We start from the raw sequence: 25,729 nt of genomic DNA on the forward strand, positions 1-25,729 counted from the left end.
TCTTGGGATGGGTCTTTCTCAACAAGTTTGTAAGTTTATTGTGGCCCAATTATTCTGTTCACTGAAACCCACTATCACTACTATTATGCAAAAGGCACGCAGGCAAAATTGCCACTTTTTGCACAGCTGTTTAATTCCTGTGTTTAAGTTGAGCCAAATGTATATTTTAATTTTATATTCATGCCTAGAGTTCCCTAATGGGAATTCATTTTAAGTGCATTCCAAATTGCTGTTGCTGTCCAAATACTACAGAATCATTAAGTAACCGTTTGTGTGAACTCACTCAAAAATATATCTCAACTTCTAAGCTCATGTCTTTAAAGAGCTGCTGTAGTAAAAAAAATGACATAAAAGTGGCATCTCTGCTCCCTGGCAAGAGTTCTGAATCCCATATGCTTACTTTACAAGCAAAGAAAAGTTATTAGGGTTAGCCTTGTAGAAGTCAATACAGCTATGACTGAGCGTATTGGTTTCTAGCACCCTAGAATCATCAACAACAGTTTTCAGATTAGCAGCCGTGTTAGTCTGTATTTGCAAAAAGAAAAGGAGTACTTGTGGCACCTTAGAGACTATGAAGTGAGCTGTAGCTCACGAAAGCTTATGCTCAAATAAATTTGTTAGTTTCTAAGGTGCCACAAGTCCTCCTTTTCTTTTTATCAACAACAGTGTCAGCCAGGTTCTGTATGTAGAACAGAATCCTCATTACTGGTGACTTCTCATTGAGGGAGAATTAAATTGTAATCTAATTTTTCGATTTACTTTCTGGATGAGAACTATACTTTACAGATAAGTCTTCAACACATGGCTTTAAGATTACTATCGCTGGTTACATTGCTCTCTGGAGTGTACATGTATGTTAAAGTTTAACTCTCTCACCTGAATGAAGTTCCTTCACCAAAGAAGACATTGTATTTGTAATTGAATCAGCTGCTACCAATAAATCATTATGGAGGTTTCTTCGTGTACCTAGGAAAGAAATGGAGAAAAAGAAAATGAAAAGTTACGGCAGATATTAGACTTCGATTTCCCAAGCTATTCACAAAAGGATGTTCAATCAGATGTTCCTGACCAATCACAATGAGTGATTACTTTCCCTCTGTCAGGAATATAAGAGCAGAACTGCAAACACTCACCTTTGCCTGCAGATCTGCCATGTTGACAGGGTAGCTGTAGTGCAAAAACCCATTAAAACCAATCCTAGGTTAGTAAAGATTTCTGATATAAATGATCTGGAAAAAGGGGTAAACAGCAAGGCGGCAAAATTTGCAGATGATACAAAACTACTCAAGTTTCAGAGTAACAGCCGTGTTAGTCTGTATTCGCAAAAAGAAAAGGAGGACTTGTGGCACCTTAGAGACTAACCAATTTATCTGAGCATGAGCTTTCGTGAGCTACAGCTCACTTCATCGGATGCATACCGTGGAAACTGCAGCAGACTTTATATACACACAGAGAATATGAAACAATACCTCCTCCCACCCCACTGTCCTGCTGGTAATAGCTTATCTAAAGTGATCATCAAGTTGGGCCATTTCCAGCACAAATCCAGGTTTTCTCACCCTCCACCCCCCCACACACAAATTCACTCTCCTGCTGGTAATAGCCCATCCAAAGTGACAACTCTCTACACAATGTGCATGATAATCAGGTTGGGCCATTTCCTGCACAAATCCAGGTTCTCTCACCCCCTCACCCCCCTTCCAAAAAACACACACACAAACTCACTCTCCTGCTGGTAATAGCTCATCCAAAGTGACCACTCTCCCTACAATGTGCATGATAATCAAGGTGGGCCATTTCCAGCACAAATTCAGGTTCTCTCACCCCCCCACCCCCATACACACACAAACTCACTCTCCTGCTGGTAATAGCTCATCCAAAGTGACCACTCTCCCTACAATGTGCATGGTAATCAAGGTGGGCCATTTCCAGCACAAATCCAGGCTTTCTCACCCCCCCCCCCTTTTTTTTTTTCCCGGACACACACACACACACAAACTCACTCTTCTGCTGGCAATAGCTCATCCAAACTGACCACTCTCCAAGTTTAAATCCAAGTTAAACCAGAACGTCTGGGGGGCGGGGGGTAGGAAAAAACAAGGGGAAATAGGCTACCTTGCATAATGACTTAGCCACTCCCAGTCTCTATTTAAGCCTAAATTAATAGTATCCAATTTGCAAATGAATTCCAATTCAGCAGTTTCTCGCTGGAGTCTGGATTTGAAGTTTTTTTGTTTTAAGATAGCGACCTTCATGTCTGTGATTGCGTGACCAGAGAGATTGAAATGTTCTCCGACTGGTTTATGAATGTTATAATTCTTGACATCTGATTTGTGTCCATTTATTCTTTTACGTAGAGACTGTCCAGTTTGACCAATGTAAATGGCAGAGGGGCATTGCTGGCACATGATGGCATATATCACATTGGTGGATGTGCAGGTGAACGAGCCTCTGATAGTGTGGCTGCTGTGATTAGGCCCTGTGATGGTGTCCCCTGAATAGATATGTGGGCACAGTTGGCAACGGGCTTTGTTGCAAGGATAAGGTCCTGGGTTAGTGGTTCTGTTGTGTGGTATGTGGTTGTTGGTGAGTATTTGCTTCAGGTTGCGGGGCTGTCTGTAGGCAAGGACTGGCCTGTCTCCCAAGATTTGTGAGAGTGTTGGGTCATCCTTTAGGATAGGTTGTAGATCCTTAATAATGCGTTGGAGGGGTTTTAGTTGGGGGCTGAAGGTGACGGCTAGTGGCGTTCTGTTATTTTCTTTGTTAGGCCTGTCCTGTAGTAGGTAACTTCTGGGAACTCTTCTGGCTCTATCAATCTGTTTCTTCACTTCCGCAGGTGGGTACTGTAGTTGTAAGAAAGCTTGACAGAGATCTTGTAGGTGTTTGTCTCTGTCTGGGGGGTTGGAGCAAATGCGGTTGTATCGCAGAGCTTGGCTGTAGACGATGGATCGTGTGGTGTGGTCAGGGTGAAAGCTGGAGGCATGTAGGTAGGAATAGCGGTCAGTAGGTTTCCGGTATAGGGTGGTGTTTATGTGACCATTGTTTATTAGCACTATAGTGTCCAGGAAGTGGATCTCTTGTGTGGACTGGACCAGGCTGAGGTTGATGGTGGGATGGAAGTTGTTGAAATCATGGTGGAATTCCTCAAGGGCTTCTTTTCTATGGGTCCAGATGATGAAGATGTCCTCCATACAATTTCTGAAACCCGATGCGGCCCTCAGGCCAAAAAGTTTGCCCGCCCCTGTGTTACACTATATTTTCCGATGACATGGACAGCACAGGTGGACCACATCACCATGGTCAAGTGTTTCTTTGTCCAAGAGAAGAGTGGTTTGCTTCTCTTTGAAGTGCAGCAGTGCTTCCATTTGTGTGTGTATATATATTGTGATGGGGCAAGACCAGATGGCCATAGTAAAGTAATGGGAGACAGATATATTAGCCACAGGCTAAACAAATCCCTGTTATCAGAATAAGCAAATGGCAGCTGCTCCAGGTCAATTAAGACACCTGGGGCCAATTAAGATCTTTCCAGAAGGTAGGGAGCACACTAGGTTGATTGGGACACCTGAAGCCAATCAGGGGCTGACTGAAACTAGTTAAAAGCCTCCCAGTTAGTCAGGTGGGCAAGCATGTCAGGAGCTGTAGGAGGAAGTTGTGCTGTTGGAGAGACTGAGCAGTACACACCAGATCAGGCACAAGGAAAGAGGCCCTGAGGTAAGGGTGAAGTGAATCTTGAGGAAGTGGGGGCTGCTGCGGGGAAGTAGTCCAGGGAATTGTACACGTCCTGTTTCTAAAAAGTCAGCTACTATAGCTGATACTATTAGGGTCCCTCGGCTGGAGCCTGGAGTAGAGGGCGGGCGCAGGCTTCCCCCTTTTGCCCCCCTGATTAATCACTGAGACTGGGAGACTGTGCAAGGGAGGATAGCTTTTCCTCACCTCCCTCGCTGGCTTATGATGAAAATGGCTCAGTAGGCTGTGACCCTTGCCTTTAGAGAGAGAAGGGCTACGTGGAGGGTCACAGGTAGCCTCTGAGGCTAACGAAATCCGCCAGGAAATGTGGGACCCACAGAGAAAAGGACAGAGCTTTGTCACTATATATATATATATATATATACACACACACACCCCATCAATGAAATGTTTCCAGTCCCTTGTGTATAGTTCTTCTTTCTAGTGACTGATGGAGTAACTCTCTTTCCTGATGGACAATGCTCCAGTGGATAGCAGGCTACCTAGCACTCCAAATTGGCATCCATTGTGATGATTGACATGCTTGGTTTCAAGATTTGCAAACTTCTTGAAAATCTGTGTCCTGTCATCCACCACTGCAGGATCCTGTTCACCGCTAGGGAAACCTGAACCTTTGCCATAGGTTGTGTAAGCACAGATAGTGGCAATGAGCAAATTATGTGGTGTAAAAAAAATCTCATGTGAAACCTGATCCTTCTGATAATCCCTGTGCAAGAGGTTAGCAATACCAAGAGGGGCAGCAGGGTTTGTATCACAGACACCTGCGATTTGCACTTTTTGGATGGCTCTTATTGTCTTCTGTTGCCTCTCTGAGGAACATAGACACAGACTTTTAGGTTTCCCTGGGAGTGCTCCACCCCAAAGCCCTGGCCCTCTCCACCCCGTTCTCCAAGGCCCACACTCACTCCGCCTCTTCCCACCCCTGCTCTGCTCCCTCCCCAAGGCCCTGCCCTCACTCTGCCTTCCTCCCTGAGGCCCCACCCTTGCTGATTGGCAGCACAAAAACAGCTGTGGCTGGTAGTTGCTGAGCACCCACTTTTTTTTTCCTCATGGGTGCTCCAGCCTCAGAGCACCCACGGAGTCAGCACCTGTGCTGAGGAAATAAAGATTCTGGGACTGACAGAGTCTATCCATGCTCCCAGGTACACAATGAACTGTATTGATGATACAGCTGATCTTTCCCCTGCTTATCAGGAACCTGTATACTTCTAGTATTTTGATATTATTAACAAGCCCTCTCCTGTGCCTTGACTCTAAGACCAAGAGATCATCTAAGGAGGAGTCTTGCCTTGTCTAAGGATCACGCTGGCAGGAAATGCTAACAACTATTTCTCAAAAAGGTTCCCTTCTCTGGTCCTGCAAAACAAGCAGAGATCTTCCTCCATTAGCTCTAATAGAGAGGATGTTACAGGTAGAACAGACCTTGCTTTTGCTTTTTTTCTCATTTGTCTGCCATGCTGACTGCTCCCTGGAGCTGCAAGGGAGAAAACGCTGTGGAACCTCAGTGAAGAGCTGAAGGAAAACCTTCCTTCCTATGCACATACATCTGCAAGAACCCAGTAGTAGCACATGCTAGCAAAAATAATTTAAATGTTTGGTGAAAATTTTGGGTTAAATGAAACTCTTTTGGCAAGCATTCTTGGACTTCAGAAAAAGCCTGAGAGTTACTTGATTCTTTCGCGGCATCATCGCTAGTGACTCCGACTGTTGTATTTGAATAACTTGTAGGACCCACTGTACTATTGTTCTACTTCATGCTGCCTGGAAACAAGTCAATCTGCAAAGGGGAAAGGAAACCAGTTGCCAAAGAAAGCAGTTAGGAACGCTCAGCTGTACTCAAACTTGCCGCAGAGGCTAAGAAGAAGCAACTGGACCACCCACGGCAGCAGATGGAGTGCTATGCCTCTGGTATTTGGCACGATACCTCCCTGGGAATGCCTGCTTCTGCTATTGTTTCTGGAAGTGTTCAGAGGGACAAGGAGTTAATCCCTACTGCTGGAATCTGAACGACACATTATTCTTACAAGTGAATTGCAGGGGCCCAAGGTTTGTAGGGCTGACATATTCCAAGGTCTCATCTGTGTATTGACTAAAGAGGTTCTGGTCTTCAAGTAACAGAGCCTCAGATTTTGCTGGATATCATGGGGAATGAACCCTTTAATCAGTATATTCTTCTCAAAGTGTTAGTGTGGTACCAAAGGTATTATGTATTGAAAAAGAGACTTTTTAGCCACTTTTTGCCCCTCTGCTGTAATTTCCTTTGCCTTTTTCTTAGCCCCCTCAGGCAGAAGCCAGTCTTGGGGAGGAAGAATATAGTCTCAGCAATCTTCATTTGAAAAGCTAACAAACATAACACCATCTTCATAGTGAGGTCTATGTTCACAGACTCTGTCTTGAAGTGAAGACTGATTCATACAATTGATGTATTTGACATGGACACTTAGTAGCTACACTGACCACCAAGCAACATGGCACTATATGTGCATAAAACTACTTGTGTCCTTGTGGTAGTAATTGGTATGACTTATCATCTCCTTTAGGAATAAGTGGGATGGGTTCAGGAGTGAGCTGGAGGTCCTTTACTGACTCCAGAATACCATCATTCAGGAGAATTGCTACAATGTTTCTGTGCTGTAGAGTCTGAGATGTTAAAGAACCAGGGGCTTGTCAGGCAATATTGACAGTTCTGGATCAAGAGTTGCTGCCATGTTTGTGGTCAATTCCTGGAAACAATGAAAGTTCTTAGGAGAAAATGACAGAGATGTTAACTCTTGTAAACTTCTTTACCTCATTTTCAATAGGACAGGTGTGAAGCATGGGTGGATGTTCTCCCAAAACAGAGGGATTGCCAGACACTGATCCTCGTGCACAAGCAGGAGATGACTGACCAGGAGCTCCGTCTTCAGCACTGAGGCGTTAACATATGCAAACTAGGCCCTGTTCCATCTTAAAAAGGTAGAGCCATCATAAGGTCCTACGCAGAAGCTTTGAGTCATGGAGGAACAGAAAAGTCAGGTATATGCACCTTTAGTGGGGCTGTTCTAAACAGCCCTATACTCCCTCCAGACGCTGACCTCAGTGAGTTTACCTTGCGGTAGAGCTAAAGTACCTGCTCTTCACTGTGTTTTTACTCCAGAATAGTTCATGCACATTTATGTGCATTAGTTACTCTTGTTAGGATATAGATATTCAGGCCTGTCTGTAAAGGCCTAGACTCTAAGAATTTAGGTGTATTCTTATCACTTGGCTAGTGATAGAGGTATAAAAGAAAGAATCAAAATCACTGTCTGCTGGTGTAAGGGCCTTCTCTCCCCGTGACAGTCTGGGGCCCTGTGCTTAGGCTAAGGCCTTTGGCTAAGCAGCAGAGGCAGCCATAAGCTGGGAAGCAAACAGTCACATCCTCACATTCCACACTAGTCACACTGAAATAAGGTGCTATTCGGCTGTTAGGAATACAATCCTCTCCTGATAGTTCCTATCACCTCCAGAGAAAGGGAAGTGCCTAGAAAATGTAAAAGGAAACTTAGTTTGATAGCATCCTGTCTGGCAAGAACTCACTTATCAATAGCTGGGATGTGAAATCCTCACTTCTGTATTGTTTTGTCATTATAGTTCCCACTTTGCTATTGTTTGTCTGTATAATCTCTGTCTGGTTCTGTGATTGTTCCTGTCGGCTGTATAATTAATTTTGCTGGGTGTAAACTAATTAAGGTGGTAGGATATAATTGGTTACATAATCATGTTACAATATGTTAGGATTGGTTAGTTAAATTTCAGGAAAATGATTGGTTAAGGTATAGCTAAGCAGAACTCAAGTTTTACTATATAATCTGTAGTCAATGAGGAAGTGAGTGGGTGTGGGTGGGGGTGGGCATGTGGGTGTGTGAGATGGGAACAGGGAATGGGGGTAAGAAAATTGGAATCATGTTTTGCTAAAGGGGGAGATGGGAACAGGGAATGGGGGTAAGAAAATTGGAATCATGTTTTGCTAAAGGGGGAAATGGGAACAGGGAATGGGAGTAAGGAAGTTGGAATCATGTTTGGCTAAGGGTAGGAATGGGAACAGGGACACAGGTATAAGGCTCTGTGGTGTCAGAGCTACTAAGGAAGGAAACTGGAATCATGCTTGCTGGAAGTTCACCCCAATAAACATTGAATTGTTTGCACCTTTGGACTTCGGGTATTGTTGCTCTCTGTGCATACGAGAAGGACCAGGGAAGTAAGTGGGTGAAGGAATAAGCCCCCTAACAACTCTGAAGTACAGAACCTGCCTTTTTTAGCAGTGTAGAGAAGGCCAAAGAGAGCAGTGGAGTCCAACTGCTGAAGCTATCGTGCCCAAAATTTTGTTGCCCAGGCAACCTCTACATCCCTGGCTTTTGTAGGGAGAAAATACGAGGAAGATTCTGGAATGGGACAAACAGAAGAGGAAAAAATGAGAGAGAAAGTATGTATGCAACCTCCGAGTCAATCAGTTTCTCAGCAGAATTGGGTTCTGGTCATTCCACGGTTGCTGAGAGAGCATTTCAAGATAAGCAGATGGTGCAGAAGAATCACTCATTTCCTCATACCGTGTTGATGGTTCCCTGCAGGGAAGAATAACGGGGTGCCAAGTATCTTGACATCACAACCTCAAACTTCTATTTGCTTTCCTTCTTGCAAGATTCTGACTGAAACAGAAGAGAATGATGCCTCTATTCTTCTTCAACACTGAGAAAGAGGTAGTAGTTGGTACCCAGCTCAAGTACTTTTCTTTGCCTCTGGATCTCCAACCTCTTAGACCTTTCTGGAGCTATTCTCTGCAGGTGTCTTATGGATTGAAGATGCCCCTGGCACCAAAAGGTTAAGCATCTCTGAAGCAGATGCCCATAAAGACTTCTCTAACTGGAGGAGCCTAAGTGTAGGCTCACAACAGCTGCAAGTACTGGTGTCATAAATATAAAGGGAAGGGTAAACCCCTTTAAAATCCCTCCTGGCCAAAGGAAAAATCCTCTCACCTGTAAAGGGTTAAGAAGCTAAAGGTAACCTCGCTGGCACCTGACCAAAATGACCAATGAGGAGACAAGATACTTTCAAAAGCTGGGAGGAGGGAGAGAAACAAAGGGTCTCTGTCTGTCTGTATGCTGCTTTTGCCGGGGATAGAACAGGAATGGAGTCTTAGAACTTTTAGTAAGTAATCTAGCTAGGTATGTTTTAGATTATGATTTCTTTAAATGGCTGAGAAAAGAACTGTGCTGAATAGAATGACTATTCCTGTCTGTGTACCTTTTTTGTAACTTAAGGTTTTGCCTAGAGGGATTCTCTATGTTTTGAATCTAATTACCCTGTAAGGTATCTACCATCCTGATTTTACAGAGGTGATTACTTTACTTCTATTAAAAGTCTTCTTGTAAGAAAACTGAATGCTTTTTCATTGTTCTCAGATCCAAGGGTTTGGGTCTGTGGTCACCTATGCAAATTGGTGAGGATTTTTACCAAACCTTCCCCAGGAAGTGGGGTGCAAGGGTTGGGAGGATTTTGGGGGGAAAGATGTGTCCAAACTACGTTTCCCAGTAAACCCAGTTAAAGTTTGGTGGTGGCAGTGGAAATCCAGGGTCAAAGGATAAAATTAATTTGTACCTTGAGGAAGTTTTAACCTAAGCTGGTGAAAGTAAGCTTAGGAGGTTTTCATGCAGGTCCCCACATCTGTACCCTAGAGTTCAGAGTGGGGGAGGAACCTTGACAACTGGGGAGTAAAGGTGCACATTTTAACCACTACCTCTTTGAATGAGTTTTTCCCAAGCACCACAGACCATATTATTCAGAAATTTACATACTGCCCTGGCAAAGCGTATACCATTTGAACCAACATTTTATGCTAGGATCAGCCACCAAAGAACTCAGTGGAACCAAAGGACAGGGCCCATAACCGGTACTGCATGGAGCTAAAGTTGACTGTGGAAACTACAATTGGGGAGCACTAATTAAACCTACTTATAGTACAGACTGTAAAACTAACAATATCACACCAGTAACTACGTCCGGAAGTGTCTTTTGCAGTTAGATGCTAAAGAGTAAAAAGTCACCAACAAAAGACAAGAACGGTGTGACTAAGGTTCTGCCCTTCAGCCAACCAGGAGGAGAAGGAAGTAAGGTAGGCTGGGGGCCGCACCCTCTTTCACACTGTTGACACTGAATGTGCGATGCCCCAGCAGCCATTGGTTTCTAGGGTCCAGCTGGCATATGCATACCCCACAAGTGGGGCTCCATACTGACAATACTCCTTGGAGAACAGTTTAGCTGGGGATGGGATATGTCACTGTCCACTTTTTAAATTTTGTCCACTACTTTTTTTTTCCCCTCATCTTTTGGCTGGTTTTACTCTTGTCCTCCCCTCTCCACACAGTGTTTTGACACTTTTAGGTTTATACCAGAGTGTTTGCCTGTTCAGAGATTTGCATACTGGTTAAGGGCTACATTCAGTTTAGCATTCACTTATTTGCAGTCCAAAATTTCAACTTTTTTTTTTTTTTACCTAGTAATCAACAAGGTGAATGTTAGCTGAACCCTCTGGTTGCGAGTGCTGGTTTTTTTTCCCTGATGGCTACCATTCTGTCCCTCTCTGCATCCTTTGGGACAAATTTTGGTAAGTGGTCTCCCGTTTTGCACTCAATTCACAGCACTGTGACATGAAGTTTACTTACCTGATTTAAAAATATACCTCCATTCTGCTTTGGAATATTCCAAGTGAAATAAGATCAGTAATTATCATATCAAAATTGCTGTATTATATTTGTGTAATAATCAATAATTTCAATGTTTGGCAACAGCAGGAGTTTTGGTTTGTGCTACACTCACCTTGTACAAAAGCTTCCTGCACATCTCCCCCGACTCCCACAAGTGAGTCCTGAGGTACATGAGTTGGGGTAGAGCCAGCGGAAGTGGCTCTGACAGGCATCGGCATTGGGCGACTGGCTCCATGGGTAGGTGAGGAGTGTGGGGAGCTTGCTGCTTGAGCCTGTAAAGGGAAATACAACACGGAGTTTCCAAACTTTTAAGTTTTATATGTTTTGGATCAATGTCTGTAAACAATTCTGTACAAAGCACTTAAGGGACAGAATACAATTCAGGCACTTTACGCAAATATTCATGATATGGGTATTCTGAACATATGAATGGTAGCCCTCACATTCCTTCAACATTAGGAGGCCCAATATCCAAAGCTCACAGAAGTCAATGTCAGTTCTGGTGTCCATAATTCAAGAAGGATGTTAAACTGTAGAGGGTTCAGAGAAGAGCCAAGACAAGGATTAAAGGGCCACATGACCATCTAGTCCAGTATTTTTCTCTGACAGTGACAAATGCTAGAGGCTTCAAAGGTGAGTGCAAGAAACCTCACAGTGGGCATTTACAGAATAACCTGCCTACAGGTGAAGGTTCTTCCTAGCCACCATCACATGGTGTGGGCTTATGACTTGAAGCATGAGGATTTATATCACATACATCAGACTTGGTCATTCTCATTATTCATATAAATATTAAATGGAGCAGAGAATGCTTCATATTTTCAGATCGTTCACTTCACAAGTGGGAAAAATGTAGGCACCTCTTTCCCCAGAGTCCATAAACACAGTTTCTTGTCAGGACTCAGACTACGTGGTGGACCACGTGACTTTGACCTTAAAGACGAGGTCCATGGTAGAAATCCAAGAGAAGGAAGGGGAGAACTGTTCCATTTTCTTTGGCAGAAAAATCCGTACCAGTACAGCCACCCATTTAACAAAATAGTGAATTTCCTTTTTAGGTATCTCAAGTTTCAGGGGACCATTAATTGAGGATAGAAACACTAATTATGGGAAAGGCCACCTCAGAGGACCTGATCTCAGTATGGTGTAATGGATGTTATTGATGGCTCTAAAAGATAAGATTCCCTTTATGGAAAAATGGGAAAAGGATCTAAAAACAAATATCTCTTTGGAACAATGGAAAAATAACTGGAGTAAAGACAAAGCCGCACCTAATTGTGTAACCATTAAGGAAAATTACTACAAACTACTTTATCATTGGTACCTCACTCCATTTAAGCTAAAGAAAATATATCAAAAAGGGTGTCATAAATGCTGTAGAGGAGGCGGAGGACTAGGGGCTTTTCTGCATATATGGTGGGAATGCCCTATAAGTACAGTATTTGAGGAAAATTACAAATAGAACTTTCAAATTAAAAAATGGTTATTTACCTTTCAGCAAATGTGGCTCTTCAAGATGTTTTTCCCACACAGATCCCACTCTAAGAGTACATGCACCCCAACACCATGAGATTGGATTCCTTTTTTACTAAACAGTGTCCATTGGGGCCACACCAATCCCTGCATGTCTTGCACCCCTCACCAGAGTGCATAAAGGGTGGAGCAGATCCAAACGCCACTCAGTTCCTTCACCAATACAGAATCCCAAAGCTAGAAAACATCACATTCGTGGGGAAGCAGAGTGGGTCATGGGATCCCTGTGGACAAAACATCTCAAAGAACCACAGTTAATGTAAGAAGAAAAGGAGTACTTGTGGCACCTTAGAGACTAACCAATTTATTAAATTGGTATTTAGTATTTATTTTTATATTTATATTTAATATTTAAATTTATTAAATATAAATTGGTTAGTCTCTAAGGTGCCACAAGTACTCCTTTTCTTTTTGCGAATACAGACTAACACAGCTGTTACTCTGAAACCAGTTAATGTAAGGTAAGTAATCGATTTTATTTCTTCCACTATGTGTCCACAGAGATTCCACTCTAGGTGATTGGCTAGCAGTTGTCTCTCTAAGGAAGTGGGTGTCAGAAGTTCTACTTAAATAGGGACTGTAGGACTGCCACGCCAAATTGAGAGGCAAATCTAGAGTTGCTACAAAGGAATAATGATTATTAAAAATACGTAATGAGTTCCAAGTAGCTGCCTTACAGATTTCGGATACAGGGATGCTCCTCAAACAAGTTAAAGAGCTTGCCTGATCTCTATTCTGAGAAGGAGCTAATTTATTCAATTCATATGAAATCCTGATGCAGTTTGACACCCACTTCAAGAGTCTGAGTGGAAATACCCTGCCCTCTAGACCTGTCTCTAACAGCTAAAACAGTCTGGGAGATTTGCATAAAGATTTTGTTCCATGGAGATAGGAGGAAAGGGCTCTCAATACATCAAATGCATGGAGTTTTGCATCTGCAGGAGATGAATGAAACCTAGGAAAAAATACTGGTAAATACATATCGTTTCAAGATTCAAGTATAGATTTGAAACTACTTTGGGTAGAAATTTTGCATGAGGTCAAAGAGTAACTCTGTCCTTGTGAAAAGTAGGATAAGGTGGTCCTGCCATTAACGTCCGAATCTCTCTCACTCTCCAAATAAAAGTATACAGTATAAAGAACATGATATAAAGCACATGCTATTATATGAAGAACAAAGGCTCAAATGAGGGTTCCATTAAAGACAGAAGTACTACATTTAAACTCGGGGGGGGGGGGGGAGGAGGTTAATTTCCTTAATTGGTGGAAATACATAAACCAACCCCTTCAAAAATTTAGTCAGAGCGAGGTGTAAAAATACAGTGTGACCTTGAATGGGAGCGTGGTAGGTAGATATTGCTACTAAGTGAACTCTGATGGAGCTGTCTGAAAGACTCAAATATTTCAGGGAAACAAATCATCCAGAATGCCTGGGATAGAAGTCTTCAAGGGCTGAAGGGGATATTGCAGCCCTCATTGAAAAACATTTCTACTTGGCTCTATCTGTGAGCCTCGCTGAAGCTATATTGCTCTGAATCAGAATGTTCTGCATCAGTGCAAAGCAACACCTGTCTTATGAAGTTAGCCAGCTAGCATCCACAAAGTCAGATGCAGAGATGATGGGTCTGGATGTAGAATGAGACCTTGGCTCTGTGAGATAATGTATAGAAGAAATGAGGGTGGGAAGCATGGCCCAAATGATAGATGGCTCAGTTTTGAGTCCCAAAATTGGTGTGCCACACTGGTGCTATCAGAATTACTCGGGCCTTGTTCTGTCTTATTTTCTGACGACTCTGGGAATTAGCGGAATTGGAAGTAATACATACAATAGATACATGTTCCACGGGAGCACAAATGCATCCAAAAGGGAGCCTGGGCTCTTTTCTCCTCAGGAGGGAAATATGAGACACTTCTTTTTCAAATATGTTGCAAAAAGGTTTCTGGTGGGACCCCTCCATTTCTGAAAAAATTGTTTAAGGACTGACTCTTAGAACTACAGAACCATAGGGTTAAAAGGGACCACAAGGGTCATCTAGTCTACCCCTCTGCCAAGATGCAGGATCTTTGAAGGCCTGTTTGTGAAGAAAAGAGTACTTCCTGCTAAGATTGACCAGCTAAGTTTTTCTGGACCCCAGGCAAGTGGAGGGCAATCAGACTGCCCCGATGTTGAACACACCACTCCTGTAGATGAGCAGTGTCTTGACATAGCAGGGATGATCTTGCTTCTCTTTGTCTGTACATCACTGTGGTCTTTAAAGTCTATCAAGACCCTATTGATGTGTAGGGGAATTCTTATGTATGACAAGGAATTAAAAATGTTGAATAGTTCATGGATGTTCTCTGGGATTATAGCTGTTTTGATATTCAAGTTCTCCACAATTCTGGACAAGAGATCCCAGAACACCTGAAAATCATCCATGGTCAGTGCTAAAGAGTGAGTCTTGTTGACATAAGAGGATTCTTTGAGTGGAAGGAAGTTGGAACATTTCCTGGGCCCATTCTGCCAGCTTACCCAGCTGCTCTTCCAGTATTGGAGAGGAGGTCCTCCATACTAATGCCGAGGAGGACCAGGATCTCTTCCTCCTCATGGGGACATGGGATGGGACTTGACCCTGGGACTGAAGATATGATAGGACCTAACATAATCCATAGGGCAATGGCAGTAGATCGTACTGGTGTTGGCCAGATTGTTGTGGCCCATCCACTGCCATTCTGGTCAGAGGCCTTGGTGCGGGGCACCTTTCAGTTATCACCTGGGGTGTCAGTCCAGTCTCCTGGAATCAGGTGGTTCAAAGAGAGGGAGGAGAACCAATGATGATGCCTGTGCTGTGCCCAAGTCAGTACCGGCATCAGTGCCAGGAGGAAAGGTGAAGGTGGATTCTCGGAGATGAGCCTTGGCCTAAGGAGTGCCATCAGTGCTGGAAGGGCTCTTGATGTCAAAGCCTCTTTTGCTTTTTTCATCATCATCAACCTGCTCCTGTCTCTAGAAGTGGATGGCCTCAATGGCCTGCCCTTGGATAGAGTCCTCCTTCCATGGCAGATGTGAGGTCTGCTTGGAGCTGTGTTCCACATCTGACACAGTGCTTGTGCTGGGACTGGTGTCAAAGAAGTTGGCACAAATGTCTTTAGTACAGAGGAGGAACCTGTTGGTGTCAAGTCACTTCGTGCCAACTTAGCTACTTTCTATGGTCTTTTGTCCCCACGAGAACCAGGGATTTACCTGCTTGCTGGGGCACTAACTGAAGAGAGTGCCTTAGGTTCCAGATAGGATTTTTCTTCCCCTGGGTCTCAGGCCACATGGATTGTGCCAGGAGGTGCAATTTGAGCCTCATACCTCTTAATTTCTCAGTGTGGGAGGAGAAGGAATGGCAGATGGAGCATTTTGGGGGGATGTGAGCTTCCCTGTGGCAGGAGTGATACCTGGTATGTCTATCTAACAGGGCCATCAGACTGCTGCCCAAAGGACAGGGTTTAAACCTTGAGGGCTTGAGTCTACCATTTTTAATGTTTGTGACTTTTCCCCACTCACCAGTGGGGAATCCGGGGTGTTTGTGTGTGTCGCTCCTTGTCATCTCTATTTCTTTCTCTTTTTTAAAATGTTAATCTAAAATGAAGAATTTAAAATTCAAACAAATGAAACGTATTTCTTCACAGCCCAGTTCAAACCTTACACATAAGCCATAGTGGGTTGGACAGTCCTGGGTCAGTAAATGGGTAGTAAGGGAGGGCCATGGCCACCCTGTTCTTTATGCCCTTGTGTGAGCACAAAGAGGCCCTGGGTGCACGTGTGGCCCTGATAGACACAGCTATTCAAACAATTCCCAGCTCGCACACATAAGGTGCAGGCATACCCACAGTGGGATCCATACTGGCACAGCTGAAGGAGAACTAAAGTTAGGCTACCCACAAACTCCATAGTGGTTCTATTAGGTTACAGATCAAAGGAGGTCGTTGACTTGGGGACAAGGAAAAAAATGACACACTTATATTGGGATCAAATGGATTTTGATCATGTATGGTTACCATTTTTAGAAACTGAACAAAATAAATACACAGATAGTACGAGGCTGACCAAACACAAATGGTTCTTTAAATACAGATGAATAAGATTTGTTAATACCCGTGTAGAAAGTTTATGTATGTTAATAATAAAATAATATACATAAACTTTCTGCACAGGTAATAAAATAAAGAGTAAACAAAAAATAGTGAATTTGTTTGGAAATCTCCTGCCATCTGGTTTCTAACAGTCAGACTGGCTAAAAGGCACTCTAGGCTACTCAGTGACCTTCAAAGAGCTGGCAGCACCCATTGTAGGTACAGTGCTAGTAGCATCCTGGACAAAACTTCCACCCTGCCTCTTGAATCAAATGTCTCTCCAGGACAGTCTAGATGGGAAATGAAAGTGACCATGCCAGAGAGCCTTTCAGTTGTTGGCATCCCATTAGGGGACTGCTCAACATGTGTCATATATTTCTAGAACTGCTGTCACTCATCTGGCTGTTTCTGGAAGTTGATTTGATGGCAGCTCTCCTTCCTAAAGAACCCTAAAAAGATATGCACAGTACATGACTAACAAATAAGATTTATCCAGTGTTGTTGTAGCCGTATTGGCCCCAGGATATTAGAGACAAGATGGGTGAGAGAATATCTTTTATGCAGACATATCTCCACTATTACAATGCTCAACACCCCCTACAACACACCTTTCAAGATCCATGAGTCCTGCACATGCCTATCACAACATGTGGCGTACCTCAGGCTGTGCACTAAATTCCCCAATAACACTATGTGGGTGAAACCAAACAATCACTCTGCTCTCATATGAACTCACACGGGAAAATGATAAAAGACAAAAACACCCTATCCCCTATTCCCCTTTTCACAAAGTGATCACTCTATACCGGACCTCTCAGGCCTCATCCTCAAATGAAACTTGCACAACAACCCAGGGCGGCTCAGACCGGCTGGTGGTCTGGTGCTTGGGCTGGCCAGTGTGGCTGGGCTGCGGCTTCTCCAGCTGCGGGGCCTCAGGTGGAAGGGGTGGGGCTGGGTGCTTGCCTCCCCAAAGAGGGTGTTTACCCACTGCCCATGCTGAACAGAATACAACTATATATGCTGACAACAGATTTCCAAAGGGGTGCACACATCCATTCAAAAATGTTTAGGGGTCTGCAAATGAAAAATGGTTGAGAATGACTGCAATTAAAGATATTATCTCACCCACCATGCCTGTCTAACAAATAAGATGACATTATTTCCATCCCAATGGTTTGCGATCTAAGAGCCAAAGCCTGTAATATTTACTCAGGGAAAACTCTCATTGATTGCAAAGGAAATTCACATAGGTAAGGGCTAGAGAACATGGCCTTAAGTTAGATGAAATAATGGCAAATAAACAACTAACCACGTGAAAGGGATAGAAGGCTGACACAGTAATTTAGACTGTTTAGGTTAGCTGCACTTGCCGGTCCAAAGTTTTTCAAAATATAATTCTAATCAAGTGTTTTGTATTTCATAATGCCAATAGAAGAGCAAGGGAAGAGGTCAGACGTGAAAGGCAGTGTATTAACAAATGCATCTGTTCAGATACCTCGTCAAATGTTTAGATAGTTCAGTTTCCCATTTCATTTTCATTGCCATTAGTTGTCAAGGGGCAGTGACAAAGTACAGGACTGGAGGCCAGGGATTCTACTTCTAACCCTGGCCTTGCCGTTGAATTGTTGCACGACTCTGGGCAGGTCATTTAACTTCTGTGCCTTCATTTCCTAGGAGGATAATATTTACCTATTTCACAAGGGCACTGAAGATTAGCCACAATTTATAAAATTCTTGGAAGAGGTAAAGTGCTAAATTTTAACAACTCTCTAGCTATCCTGATTGTGTATCAGTGATTTGCACCTTTCTACAGTCAGTAAATATTGTCACCAAATTTCAACTTGTGTCACAGACCACTCTAGTCTGATGTAGTTAGCACTGATTTATGACCTTTAAATAAATTTGTAGTCACACACTGTCTAAAGAATCTGAGTAATTACACACTTACAGCATTAAAACTTTACAGCCCCCACATGTCACCACCTGTTTGGTTTGTGCCATTTAATATGGTCTTTGTCTTTTTTTTTTTAAGTTCCCCTCAGCGTTTTCCCCTTTGAAGTGCATTAGTTACTATGGAAACCATGATGTCTTGGAATGACTACAGTTGGTCACACCCGTAAGTGCAACATAAAGTCAGTTTTTATAGTGGTTTGACATTAGACCATGGTTTGGGAAACAAAGCCATTTACACAAGGGCTTCTGGCCATGTATATGCTACAAATCTCTGTCCAGCACTAGGTTGCCTTTATGCCCATTTCCACTTCAATTCTATGAATTCTCTGGCTTGTCTTCATAACTTTACTCCTTTTTCAATGAGACTATCATAGACTCTCCTAGGGATTCTTGGTACCTTCTCTCCCACCGTTCACTGTGAATGCAGTCGCTGATACAAGACAGTGAGCAGTTTGAGGCTATACCTCAAAGCCTTGTGAAATATCAGTTTCCCTTGATATTTTAATTGCCAGCTCTGCCTACGATTGTCTTCCTTCACTGGCAGGCAATACATCAGCACACGGAGCACTGAAAGCTTTCTGGGGGCAGAGACTGTACTGTGGCTTCCTATGTGTCTGTACAGTGCCTAACGCAAAAGGGATCCTGACTGGTGTATTTGGGCACTTCTGCAGTACAGACAGTAAATAATAGCAATAGCTGTACCTTCAACAGGCTCTGCAGCTTTACTGCAATGAAGCGGCCTACAGCGAATCTGTAATTTTTGAGGTTATTTGGTACCCCATCCTCCTTGGGTGCCAGCAGCATGCCTGGTGTATTGTGTCTGAGGCCCGGTCTACACTCCAGAGTTAGGTTGACGTAAGGCAGCTTATGCAGATCTAATTACGTCAGTGTCTACACTTCAGCCTTGTCCCGCTAATATAAGTGCCCTACTACACCGACATAATAACTCCACCCCCACAAGAGGCACAGGATTTATGTCGGTGTAGCGAGGGCGATGCAGTGTCCGTGTAGACGCTGCGTTCCTTACATTGGCTGTTGGTTGTCATTCTTGTCCATTTCACAGTTTGATGAGAAAGGCTGGTAGACTCCTTGCTGTGAACCTTGCGCCTGGCTCATAGCTCTGGCTGTCACCCCAAGGCAGGTGGAGGGCTCCAGCTAGAGCCCGGCTGCACCCTGGGCTGCTGCCTGGGCTCCCAGGTCCCAACTCTGAACCAGGCTGCTGTCTGGGCTCCATCTTCCCCAGGGAGCCCTGCTGCCTCCTGGCTCCCTGCTCCTAGCCCGGCCGCTGCCAAGGCTCCCTGCTCCCAGCTGGGCTGCTGTCCAGGTTTCCAGCTCCCCACTAGCAGCCCTCCTGTTACCTGGGCTCCCTGCTCCTAGCCCGGCTGCCACCCTGGCTCTTGGCAGGGAGCTCTGTGCCTGGAGCCTTGGCTTCTGTTGGGCTCCCAGTGGGGTGTGGGGGGATGATGGAAGTGATGAGGAAGTTGGAGGATGGTGAGGAGGAAGGGGGCTGTACAGTGCGGAGGGGGCTGATGGAAGTTGTAGTCCCCTGCTTTTCAGATGCATGACACATCACTTCAAGTGTTCAATTAGTAGGGGCCTAAATCCCTCTTCATCCTTCCACAGCACTGTTATAATCTCTGCAACATTTCCAACTCTTTGCTGGCACAAGATATTGTGGTCAGATCTTGGGACCAATATCCACTACGTAACAAATGAAAAGCTTATACAATCTTGTCACAAGATCAGCACCTTCACAATTAAAATATGTCAGACCCTTATCACATTGCACTTGCAATTAAAACAGGAAAAGTAGAGGAGGACCCTAGCACCCAGAGAGCCCATTCTGCCACCCTCGTTCATGTTGAGTACTAGCTTACTCCTTGAATAGACTCAATGATTGCTACGAAACTTCTCAAGGAGTAACGCACGGCTCAAGAGGAAAATGGATGGCAGAGTCTGGCCCCTAATTTGTGTCTTGGTGTCACTGTTGTTGATTTCTGTCAATGGCGAATGGAAGCCTAAGGTTTATATTCTTATTAAATACACCGTGCAATACTACTGATAGGGAAAACGATCATTCTGAAGCCCCATTAATAGCGGATTTTGAAAAAATGAGCCAGCAAACCGTTGCCGCACAGCTACAGGAGGCAGGGGGGATTATACATTTCAAAGATTAGATCATTAGCAAGTAGAGAAAATGCTCAGGAGACCTTAACAATTTCATCTTATTTTGCACCACAAAAATATAAATAATTCAATAAAAAGACCAGCTGGATCTGCATAATACAAGTTCTGCGTGTTCATGACTGGCATAGCATTGTGGAGAGCTGTAGTGTTCACTGCCGGGAGAGTCGATTTTAACATGAGATTGGGATCATAGCCCTCGGAGTGGGACAGGACTGAAGAGGGAGGGAACAAGACACTGCAGTACCTACAAAGGCCCAGGCACTGGCTCTGGAAGAAGCTGCTCACTCCCTCACCTTCCCTCCCAGATCTAAGTAAAGTGTCAATCTTGGCAACCGTTCAGAAAAGAAAGAAAGGTCACGCATATATTAAGAATTAAAAACCAGAAACAAAATAAGACTTAATACCCACATCAAATGCAGCAGCCAACTAGCTGGAACTTACCTTTCTCTGAGAAGGATGTAGGAAGGATTTTATACTTTGAAATTAGTTACCCAGGTTACACCTTATAATTATGGGCCCTCATTACAGGTTACCATTAATCACTTAAGACATATTTATAGTGGCAGCTGTGGACGAGATTAAAAATAAGCAGCTTCTTAGAGATTTTTTATCTGGAAGAGTCCAATTTCTAGAAACAAGACCTTTCTCTGAACCCTGGCTCCCTATCCCCTACAGCAGGTTTGTCTAGGCCTGGTCTACACTATACGGTTAGGTCGACATAAGCTGCCTTACACCGACCTCGCTGTGAAAGTGTCTTCACTTAAATTTAGCTCCTGCCGACGTAAGTGCCTCTCTCTGCTGATCTAGTAACACCGCCTCCCCGAGCAGCATAGGATCAAGGATGACGTAATCAGATAGATACACTGTCGGTGCAGACACTGTGTTGCTTATGCTGACTGTTCATGGCCTCCAAGAGCCACCCCCCAATGCCCTACCCTGACAATACAATCGACGCAAGTGCTCCTGGTGAGGACATGTACCGCTGACACAAGTAGCCAAGTGTGCGCACACAAGCCATTTAGTAACTGCAGTGGCTGTATGCCGATATAAGTTAGGTTGACATCATTTTGTAGCGTAGACATGGCCTAAGCCAAGACTGGCCAAATTGCAGCCTGCAGGCAAAATACAAACCTGCCAAGTTCTACGAATGTGGCTCATGGCCACCTCATCTTTATTGCAGATGGCACGCTCCACCTGGATCCGGAGGCAACGTTGAATGCTTTTTGAGTCACTTAATATGGCAAGAATAGGACAGCTGCAACTTAGTACATTTTGTGTAAATTAGGGTCTCAGTCATGGAAACGCTTACCCACCTGCATAAGATCAGGGCTGAGGTGTGACTCTCGCTCCTGGCAACATGCCAATGGGACTAGCTTTCTCTCTGATTTCAGATGAAATCAGAAAAGAATTCAATTTAAATGTAAAGATCTTTTCTTTTTTTACACTTCATATTTTGTATGCACACACAAACACACCCATACTTGCCTTTTTACACACACACAGATATTGCTGCACACTGAATGAGACAAGAGTCCTGTGGAAAATATTGTATGTGATCTTTTCATTTAATTACTAGGATGATGCATATGCACAAGGGGCAGAATTAAGGCTGGATTAATCTGGCATTTTCTAACATTAGTTTGGTTGGCTTTGATTTGTCTCTGCAAATTTGTGGTCAATAATTTCAAATGCAACCTAAGTCATTTAGACCTGTAGACACCTGATTGCACCTGCAAATCAAGTACATAGGTTTTTAAATTAATTAAATTGCTCCTGAAAACAATTGCAGGCATGGAAAAGAGGCCAGTGTATGAAACATGTATCTTATCATCTTAATTTTTGTTCAGCATCTTTTTATAGGGGAAAAAACGTCAAACGATGCTAAATGGCTTCTTAGAGTAAGCACAAATCTTCAGCAGAGAGAATTACAGAAGTTGAATGGACGAGAAAAGGGGGTGGTGTTTTTATTTCCCCACTCACACTATACACATTCAATTCGTTACTTAGATTTACTAAACTTTCCTCCATCTCTGTTTAACTCTCCTGAAATGGCTCTTACGTCTGGCTTGTTCAGGTCAAGTACCATGGAGCTGAAGCTGGTTTATATATTCACTACCAGTAATTGGAGCTTCTCTTCGTGCCGCAGCGGCTTTTTTTAAAGCATAACACAAAGCCCCCTTTTCCTTCCCCGGTCTGTTCCCGGTGTGTCAGTGAGGCGCACAGCACTAACTGTTCCATGATGTGACCTGTACGTGGCTTGTTCTCTTGCTTCAGATGGGAGGCGCATATCTTTCCCTGTCTCAAATCTTCCCCCCTGCCTTGAGACACACGCTCACCTTACAGAGTAACAATAAGTTTAAAAAGCTGATTTTGACAATTTCTCTCCTATTTCAATAGCATTATGTCTGACACTGCATGACAAGCAGTGATGGGACATCATGCCTAACATTAGACGAAGAACCAGCTCATGCCCAGGTCCCCGCGTCTCTACTGAACACTGACAAATCCCTAGCTGGGCCCAGTGTGGCTCACCTGTGTGTTAGCATTGTTAAAACAGGTATTAGAATGACAAGAATGTGGTTAGTGTTTAGACTTTAATAAATGCTTGTGAGTTGCTGCAGGCATCAATCTCACTTACAGCATCTGTATCCCATATTGTAAGGTGATATTTGAGCGCTGGCATTGTAAGCCTTTGTGACTGTATAAATCACCAGACAGGAGAGAGACGTTAATTAGTGAGAAATGCTGGTCTCCAGCAGAGGCTGTTATGTCCTGCCCCAAAAGGAAAGTCCATCAACACCAGATGGATGAGAGTGGAACATTAAAAAGGACAAAAGACTCTTCTGTTTACTTTTCCCCCCAAGCAGATGTGTCTTGCAAGTGGATCCTTCCCATCAGCTGTGTTTGCTGCTCAGAGCACATGGAGGGAAGGGAATAAAAACCCTGAAGAATGAGGAACTGCTTGGACTCTGGGGGGGCAAGGTTTTCTAGGCATAAGCAAGGGATCACCAGCTACTTGGCCCAGGTTAGCCCTAAAGGTCATATGGAACCTGCTTATTATAAAAGTATTAATTACTCTTTGAAATTTAAGATCCATTTGTGTATGCATGTTTACCTGCTTTAACCTTGTAAATAACTCATTTCCTTTTTCTATTAACAAATCTGTATTTAGTTTATTACAGGATTGGTCCACCGTTCCTGGTCTCCACAGAGGCCTCCAGCAGCTCAGCAGCGGGGGCTGGTCCAGGGAGTGTGGAGATCCTGCAGCCTCTCTGAAGGAGCTAACAGACTAGGACTGCTCCTGTAGTCCATTCACCTTGACTGAACCAGGAGGCTCCCTTCTGAGCTTTGCATCCATTGTGAGTGGGCCCAGCAGATGCGACTGGGTGGGGCCCTCTGGGCCTAGAAATACTCGTTAACCTTTGATTCCCTAGTGTGGGGCTCATACGCCTTATCCCATACCAGCAGACTGGAAGAATGCTATGGTGCACCAATATTCAGCCTGACATCAATTACAGGGGAAAAAATGGAATGGCTGGTACAGGATTCACCTGATAAAGAATGAAAGGACAGGAATATAATTAATGGTGGTCAACATGGGTTTATGAAAAACAGGTCTTGACAAACAAACCTGACTTTATTCTTTGATGAAATTGCGAAGAATATCTTTGTAGTTTGATAGCAATAACTGAGTACAAGTAAAAAGAGCAGGAGGACTTGTGGCACCTTAGAGACTCACAGATTTATATAACTGGACTTTTGTAAGTCGTTTGACTCAGTACCACATGACTTTCTCACTAAAAAACCTGCACTACACAGTGTCAATAAAGCGTACGTTAAATGGGTTAAGAAATGGCTTACTGACAGATCTCAAAAGGAGTCATTAAGGGGGAATCGTCACTGAATGGGGGAGCTTTTACTGGAGTTCCACAGGGATCAACACTTGTCCCAGTACTATTCAATGATTTCATCAGTGATTTGGAGGCACGTATAAAATCACCGCTGATAAAATTTGCCACAAAGATTGGCAGAGTGGTAAATAATGGTGAAGACAGAACAGTTAGCTAAGAACTGGATTCATTCAAACAAAATGTGTTTTAATACAGCCAAATGCAAAATTATATATCTAGGAAGAGGGAATGGAGGCCACATCTATGGCATGTGGGACTGTATCCTGGAAAGCAGCGACTCTGAAAAGGGTTTAGGGTTATAGTGGACAAGCAGCTCAACATGAGCTGCCAGTGCTATGCTGTAGCAAAAAGGGCTAATACGATGCTTGGCTGTATATAACCATGGGAGTAGCGAGTGGAAGTGGGGAGGTGCGTTTCCCTCTGTATGTGGCATCTGGAGACAAGAACTGAAATACTGCATACTGTTCTGGTGTCCACATTTTTAAAAGGATGTTGAAAAACTGGAGAAGGTGCAGAGAAGAGCCACAAGAATGATTAGAGGGCTGGGAAAAATGTCTTGCAGTTGGAGACTTAAAGAACGAAATCTGTTTGGCTTATGTAAAAGAAGACTGACAGGGGCCTTTCAGTGAGGGTAGGATTTGGCCCTACGAGTATCTACTTGCAAGTTTTTAGCTCAACTCAGCTTATTGCTGGGTCTTCTCACCCAAAGAAGGTACAAAACCAAATCTCCCATTCACCCTTAGTATTAGTTTCTATACGATCTGACTTGCCCATTGATGATCTTTTGCCTCCCACATTTTTCAACGCTGTAAAATCTTCCTCTCCACTCCAAAACATTGTCTGTCTGAAACTATCAACATACTAGAAGAAACACTTCACTGCTATTTGCCTGTTTTGTAAGTCAGCCTCCCTCCCACCCTTCCACTTGAGGAACATCATCAGCAAAACAACAGAAGTAAAGAGTAAAAGTTAGCTGTAGAAACGATAGTAGCAAAAATAATAGTACCCCTCCCCCAGCATTTATCCACTCTCCTCTTTCATTCAAACAATGAGCTTCACCCCTTGGCCCTTGCAGACCCCACCCTCACTAACAACAAGTTTTTGTAACTTTAAAATATGTATGTGAAAAAGGACAAGGAACTAACATGCTATGTTCTAGCATTACTCTCCCCCAATGGTTACAATGCCATGTTCCTGCCCGGCCTCTGATCACTTGCTTGTATGTGGTATCCCATTCCTCTATCCTTGGTCTGATTTTGTCTTCTAGGCGATAAGTTCTTAGGGTCAGGAACATGCTGTGTGTGGGCGCACACACACATACATGTCCACACTATGCCCAGCACAATGGGTCTCTGCCTCTGATTGGGCCAGAGTATTATCACAATATAAATATTAAATAATACTAAGATTAAGTACAATCATTCTGTATGAAAGTTACAGAAATAAATTGCGTTGTACTGTAATTTAAGATACGTCTCCATTGCCAAGAAAGCTCAGCTATTTAGCAATGTGAAGGGCAGGTAAAGGAAGTGGCACAATGACGACTGGTTTGCTTGACCTGAAATGCATTGGGGT

The 25,729-nt window shown here is 43.6% G+C and overlaps 1 protein-coding gene across 17 annotated transcripts in view; it reads right to left on the reverse strand.

Moving 5' to 3' along the window:
- Positions 1 to 25,729, reverse strand: part of DTNB (dystrobrevin beta) — a 388,582-nt gene that overhangs the window by 31,852 nt on the left and 331,001 nt on the right. For 16 of the 17 annotated variants that reach the window (XR_012157855.2, XR_013635525.1, XR_012157851.2 and 13 more), the window contains 2 exons: positions 10,585 to 10,744; positions 877 to 966 (listed from right to left, as the gene is read on the reverse strand). Coding sequence is in view for 1 of the 17 variants with exons in the window: in XM_073335462.2 (XP_073191563.1) it covers positions 877 to 966; positions 10,585 to 10,744 (250 nt within the window). In the remaining 16 variants the exon portion in view is untranslated. The remainder of the gene's footprint in view (positions 1 to 876; positions 967 to 10,584; positions 10,745 to 25,729) is intronic. The other variant, XR_012157863.2, reaches the window with a different exon arrangement.

The sequence above is a fragment of the Lepidochelys kempii genome, chromosome 3 (assembly GCF_965140285.1).
Source record: "Lepidochelys kempii isolate rLepKem1 chromosome 3, rLepKem1.hap1, whole genome shotgun sequence".
In the NCBI taxonomy this organism is placed as follows: Eukaryota; Metazoa; Chordata; order Testudines; family Cheloniidae; genus Lepidochelys; species Lepidochelys kempii.